The sequence below is a fragment of the Rhinolophus sinicus genome, chromosome 14, assembly GCF_057876585.1.
Source record: "Rhinolophus sinicus isolate RSI-liver-muscle chromosome 14, RSI-T2T, whole genome shotgun sequence".
Taxonomy (NCBI): domain Eukaryota; kingdom Metazoa; phylum Chordata; class Mammalia; order Chiroptera; family Rhinolophidae; genus Rhinolophus; species Rhinolophus sinicus.
This window is the reverse complement of record NC_142514.1, coordinates 185,163,211-185,169,682: the sequence shown is the minus strand read 5'-3', so window position 1 is coordinate 185,169,682 and position 6,472 is coordinate 185,163,211. Positions and strand designations below refer to the sequence as shown.

The 6,472-nt window shown below is 56.9% G+C and overlaps 1 protein-coding gene across 1 annotated transcript; it reads right to left on the bottom strand.

Moving 5' to 3' along the window:
- Nucleotides 1–451: 451 nt before the first annotated feature.
- On the bottom strand, nt 452–1,576 carry SMIM38 (small integral membrane protein 38). Its single transcript, XM_074337175.2, has one exon. It carries the CDS (start codon nt 927–929, stop codon nt 774–776), a length of 156 nt encoding a protein of 51 aa, XP_074193276.1. The 5' UTR covers nt 930–1,576; the 3' UTR covers nt 452–773.
- Between the last annotated feature and the right edge of the window lie 4,896 nt (nt 1,577–6,472).

The window sequence follows — 6,472 nt, the reverse complement described above, 5'->3', positions numbered from 1 at the left end:
TCTGCTAAGGCCCAAGGTCCCAGGTACACAGGATACATTTATTGGGCAGGACAGACCAAGGGCATGCAGCAACGGGGCAAAAGTGCCAGCTTCTCCTGCAGGTCACCGGGCTTCAAGGTGGGAAGTGGGAGAGACAGACATGAAGGGTTTGTGCTCACAGTCGGGCTTGACCGTCCCCTGTTGCCCCCACCCCCCACCGCCACTTTCCTTTCCAACAGCTGGGCTCCCGTGGGCTCCCTCACTGCCAGGCTCACTCTCTCAATAAATCTCATCCCAGGGGGCTGCTTTGGGGGAAACCAAGGCAGCTGCCTTCACTTATTCTTATCCCTCTGGGAGGCAAGAGGAGGCTGAGATGGGGGTGGCTTTTGGTGGCAGGGCTGGCTGTGATGTGGTCACATCTGTCCTGGTGCCCCACCCACCCAGCCCCTCCAGCTCATCCCCGCATCTTCCTGCAAACATTTATAAAGAATTGAAAGCACAGAACGTCTGAAAGCAAGACCCACCCCCAGGATCACTCACTCGCACAGGGAACCCCAGAACTTGGTGACACACAGGCAGTGGTGGATGTGGGATGTGACCAGGACAGTTTTGGTCACTCTGGGTGGGGCATGGTCGACCTCTACCCTGTGTGTGGGACACGGGGGTCCTCTGCCTGCCGTGATCCACTCCACTGCCACCCGTGGCCTCAGGACAGGACGTGTGTGGGACAGTGGCTTCCCGGACAAGACAGCCCTTCACACCCGGTGCTTTGAGGCCAGTGGCCAGTGGAGGCCTTAGTCTTCCTTGGGTTTGCGGGGCTGCCGCCGGGCCAGTCTATAGTCAATGTAGGTCCCAAGGCAGGACCACAGAATGAAGCGCACTAGCAGCACGATGGCCAGCAGGACCATGAGAGGGTCGGGGCTGGTGCTTTCTCCCAACCAGGCGGCCATGCCGAGGGTGGGTGGCCTCACGGAGCAGAAGCGATGTGTAGCTCAGAGTGCAGCTGGGCCCTGGGTTCCAGGGCAGACTGTGCCAAGGGCCCAACGTGCAGCCAGGGGCCCAGGCTCGGAGCTCGGTCCAGCCGGGGGTCTCCGAGGCCCACGCCCACTTTTAGGGATGAATCTGTCCTCTCCACAGCCCCCGAGCAGGCCAGACTCTACTCCAGGGCCTCCCTGGCATGTGAGAGGACAGCTCGGGAAAGGCTAGAGGCCTCCTTGGTCAAGAGGCCCGTGCACCATTCATGCAGAATGAACCACTCTCTGGGCCCACAATGGCCACATTGTCGAGAGGCCTGGGGCGGGCGGCCGTGAGCTTCCCCCTCTGCCCGGCTCCCCCTGCTTGCCAGCGCTGACGTAATCTGCAAACGTCTCCGGCGGCAGCTGCTGGGCGAAGCTGGCCACCTTCTCCGGCTCTTTCAGCCGCCCACGCCGCTCTTCCGGCCCCGCGAGACAATCGGGCCCTTTCTCTCCCCAATTAGCTATCACTCAGGAGGCCGGTGCTGTCCAGCGGCCCCGTGGTCTGTGCTGCAGCAGCCGGGGCAGGATGGGGTGGGGGCAGGGAGGCTTGGCGGGATCCGGGGCCACAGTGGGGAGGCAAGGAGGCAGCTCTGCAAATGAAGAGGGGAAGGAGAGAGGGGGAGAAGATGAGAACAGTCCACTCAGAGCCCAGAGCGACCCCAGACATGGCTCAAGTAGCACGTGGTGTCAAAATCCCACTCCCGCCTATGACAGCGAGGGGGTCAGCGCAGGCTGTGACAAGATGGCCTAGAAATGGGCTCCCAGCACCTCCTCCCAGCCCACCCACCCCAGAGGACCACGGCCTGGCACGGACAGGACTGTTCTAGAGGGGTCCCCTCCCATCACTCACAGTGACCCTCTTCCCCAAGCCAGATCGCACTGCAGACTCTCTGAGTGACCTTGGGCAAGCCACTCAACCTCTCGGGGCCATGGGCTCCTTATTAGAAAGTAAGGTGAGTGACGGATGTCTGCTTTGAAGGTCCCTGGAGAGGATTAAGGCGGAGAGTGTTCATATGAGGACCAGCCCCAGGGCCTGGGCACAGAATTGCTGACCACCTTCCTCTCCCACAAAGAGGAGGCCCCGAGAAATGTCTGCACACCATTTAGGACATAACAGGTCTGCCCACCCTTCTGTGCCTCACACACACACAAACACACACACACACACGAGCACACACGTACATACGTACACATGCACACATACATGCATTGCACGCTCACACAAGCACACACATGCACGAACGCACATTCCTACCCACACATGTGTACATGCCCCTCTACAGACTCTGCCCAACCCTCAAGTTCAGCTCTGGCCTTTCACAGCCAAGCTCTGCGCGAGTGAAGAGACAGCCTGGGCCCCACACCCAACTCCAATCCTATGTCCCCATGAGGCAAAGGGGCAGTTGGAGCTCCCAGGCCCCAGAAGACGACCGGAGGCCTCTGGGTCCCTGGTCCTGGGAGCCCAACCTCGTTCTCACCAGGAAGTGCTCCCACCCACAGGTACCTGAGCCTGAGAGAACGTGAAGGGGCCTCCAGAGCTGCGGACCCCTGAAGCAGCTCTGAACTTTCTTTACCTACATAATGACAGTGTGCTGCAACCCAGCCCTTCCAGAAGATTCTAAGGAGTACGTGCAATGGCATTGACAGGGAGCACACCCTAAGTTGGGCAGTGGAGCAGGACGACCCACTCATGTGTGGTTTTCGTAGCAATAGTCCCCGCGCCCGTGCGGGGTGCCCACCACACCCCTCCCACAGCCGGCAGCCATCACCCTCTGAAGAGCCATTTGGAGTGTGCCCAGCCCTGCTTTGCTCTCTGGGAGGCAATGGCTTTTTCTGCCTCTGTCCACAGAGAGAGCCCCCTGGCCGTGACCCTGGCCAGGTGATCCCACACGCTGGCTGGACGCTGTCTGTTAGGTGACATTTAGCTCTGGGCTTATTTGCCATGCGCAGAGGTTGGAGGCTCACTTGAAACACCCATGTGGAGCCCCATGTGGAGTCAGTAATCACAGAGCACGCTCGCGGGGACGTGGCTGCTGACAGGGCTTCCAGCATGTTACAGAAAGCCCTCCGTGGTGTTCACCAGGCTCTTTCCTTGAGGTACCCACCTGCCTAGAGAGTGAAGTTCCCAGAGGAAAGCAGCCGTGAACTTGGGGAGGGAGGAGAGGCCAGTTCCTAGGTGGAGATTTTGCTTACCTGAGAGGTCAGCGTCTTCGGGTGGGCGTCCAGGGGGAGTCTGAGGCTTGGGGTTCACGCTGATCAGAGCCCTGATACTCAGCCTCCCAGCCTGCAGCTCCAGATCTGGCCAGTGGGACAAGGTGGCCTTGGCTAAATCCCTCTGTTTGCTGAGCACACAAAGGCGACAATGCCCCGTCACATGGCACCCACAGCACGGAGACTCTCGGGGTCACAGGGCCTACCCCTTCCTGTTCAGAGTCCCCAGCCCTCAGGAGTCGGCGAGGCTGAGGTCAACACGTCCTTCAGGAAAGGAAGGGAATAGCCCCTGTCCTGGACAGTGTTACGGCGCTCCCCCAGGGCTGACATCGCCTAAAAAAGGTCTGCCTGATGCAGGTGTGAGGACCTCAGGTGGATAAGGGGGCCATCACCCACAAGGGAAAGACAAGTAGGTGATAATAAGCAGAGCTCATAAGACAGCCCTTCGCAGGCGTCACTTACGCAGCACCCACAGTCTCCATGGAGTGAGCACCGGGGGCTCCCCATTCTCAGGAAGGAAGACCCCTAAGTCACCCCACAATTAGCAGTGATGGTGGGTTTGGGGCACAATCAGGGCTCCACCTCCACCCCTGGGACCCTTTCACCCATCTGTGTGTCCCTCCCTCCAGATTCAATGTCCCTTTGCTGCCCACATGACTCTTCTGTGGGGATGTCCTCAGCTGGAGGAGCCACCCCAGCACAGAGACCCAGAGAACCCAGGGATTTCACACCCCCGGGAGCCCTTCACCAAGGACTGCCCTCGTGGGGGTTGGGGGGGAGAGCCCAGCTCCTGCCGGGGTCAGGACAAACTCCAACGCCCAATTCAGCCCCCAGAATTCCCTTCAAGACCACAAGGAACGTGGAGCTGTGCCTGAAGTCCCCTCTCCTTGTCTTTTTCCCTCTTTCCTCCTTCCCTCCCCACTCCTCCCTCCCTTTTTCCCCGGGGTGCACCACCTCTTAAAGCACCTGCCAGAAAGCAACCCATGACAAAGATAATGAGCCTCACGTCCTCAGGAGCTGGAGGTGGCCACCACTCACAGAGCTGTGTGGGTGGAGGCTCCCGCCCTGCTGAGGACGGAGTGGGGACCTACGCTCCATTCAGGAGTGCAAATGGCCTAGGAGGTCTTCTGACACCCAGATGGCCAACCTGCAGCAGTGACCTGCAAGTCCTCCCCCATTGTCCCCTAACAAAATTCTGGACAGATGAGCCCTTTCCAGAGGTGAGGTCCATGGAGGGGGGCTGCGGATGGAAGCACAGCCTGGTCCCCACCCAGGGCCAGTTCTCACTGAGGTGATGGCGCCAGAACCAGCCCCAAGGGCCCCATTCGAGTTGCTTGCCCTCTGGAAGCCGGGTCTCCATCAAGGTGACCCTTTTACAGCTTCCTCTTCTGTAAACGGGGACAATAGCCCCTCTCCCATGCTCTACACACAAGGCTGGGGTGAGAGTGCTTTGCAGGGGACCACGCACCTCTCCAATGCCATAGGGACCTGGGGGACTTCCCAACTCGAAGGCAGGAATGGTGAGCGAAGATGGGTCCTCTCACCCCAGCCCCGTCTATCATATCACCCTGGTTTTAGGTTGGTTGGTTGGTTTTGGTTTTTGCTTTCATTACAGCACTAACATCCTCTGAGATCTTGTTTGTGTTTCTAGCATGTGAGCTCTCACCAACCCCCCCCCCCGCCCCCCAGGCCTTAGCACAGTTCCTGGCACCTGGAAGGTGCTCAGCAGGGATGTGTTGCATGTGTAAATTAAAGGAACACGTGTTTTCATCAGGCCGGATTCTGCCATCATTGTAAAACCGCCAGCCACAACTGGGCTAAGACTGAGCGTCTCAGAAGGGTTGGAGTCTTACTGAAAATCACGACCACTGTTTTCTTTTTGCACAAGCAAGAATTGATTGCTCTTATTAAAAAAAAAAAAAGAAAAGAAAAGCAAAAGCAATCATTGCAGAAATGTGTGAGTTAGAGAGTGACTGTCAACTCATATTTCCACCACGACAGAGAGCAAGATATTGGAGAAAACCTAGGACCGACAGAGGCTGAAGCTAGCATTCTGTGAAGGCTTGTGGTAACTTGCCTCTTCCCCTGCAAACAGTGCATCTCAAAACCCAGCCGAAGTCAACAGAACTGTTCATTTGAAACCCGCTTTCACTGAAACGCTCTCTACTCACACATGGACGGAAACTAATTTTCTTTCTTCCTGCTCCACAAAAGCACATTACAATCCCAAACAGTGAGATGAGTGGGGAACCGCGGAAAGCTTCCTCATGAAGGCAGAGCCCTGTGCCAACCGGGTTCCCTCCCTAACGAGGCCTACCCCCCAACCCCCCACCCCACCCCCATCTGAGTCACGGGGCCGCAGCATAAAGCCGGACCCAGAGGACGCACTTGAGAAAAATGTCGCTGCCGCCCTTCAGCTGTTGAAAGCTGGTATGTAACTTTGCTCAGAGTGATCAAACAGCTAGTCGAGGACGCTGTCAGAAACAGAATGAAATTCCAGATAAATTAGCCATGTCCGAGAAGCCAATACAACACTGGATTAAGGCTCACAAAGAAAACGCAATTTATTCAGCCTACCTTGTCAGAATTCTTAATAACCTCACTTCTTTTGTCTCACCTCAGGCTCAGAGTCCCCAGATGGGAGGGGACAGTGAACCCCACTTGGAATGTGGACCCCCCCCTCCATACATGAATGCTGTGCGCTTACGGCCTAGGTGAGCGTTTCTAAAACTGTGATTTTACGAACATTTTAGCAGACACCATCCATGACGCACAGAGGAGGCAAGCTGTCACCAAGCCCGAGACACATCTGCAGAACGCTCACGTCTGAATGAGGGATTCATACATGAGAATACGGACGTGCGTGGGGACCAAAGAGAGGACTATTAACCATTTTGGCTTAATTCTTTGGGGTGTGGGAGGGGCAGCATCCTGCCGGCTGGCCCCTTCTGAGAAGGGTGTCCTGGCAGGGGCGTTCACACCTGAACCATTTCACCTTTCAAGGCAACCAGTAGGCGAAAGGTAACTATGGCCCTTTGCAAATACTAACTGCCCTCCCGAAAAACAATACCTTTTTTTATCAATGAACTCAGACAGCTTTCACAGCGACAGACACCCTTTGAAGAGTTAATAGACAGAGGCTTGTGCGGTAAGGAGTCTCCTTTGAAGGCTCCATGGGGATGTATCTGCTTTGCCTACAGACCTCAGTGAGAGCCTGGGGCCCTTTCTTTTTCACGGAGAGGCGGGTGAAGAGACAGAAGGAAGGG

What these genes read in the sequence shown, in the direction of transcription:
- SMIM38 (XM_074337175.2), bottom strand. Translation starts at nt 929, where the DNA reads ATGGCCGCCTGGTTGGGAGAAAGCACCAGCCCCGACCCTCTCATGGTC.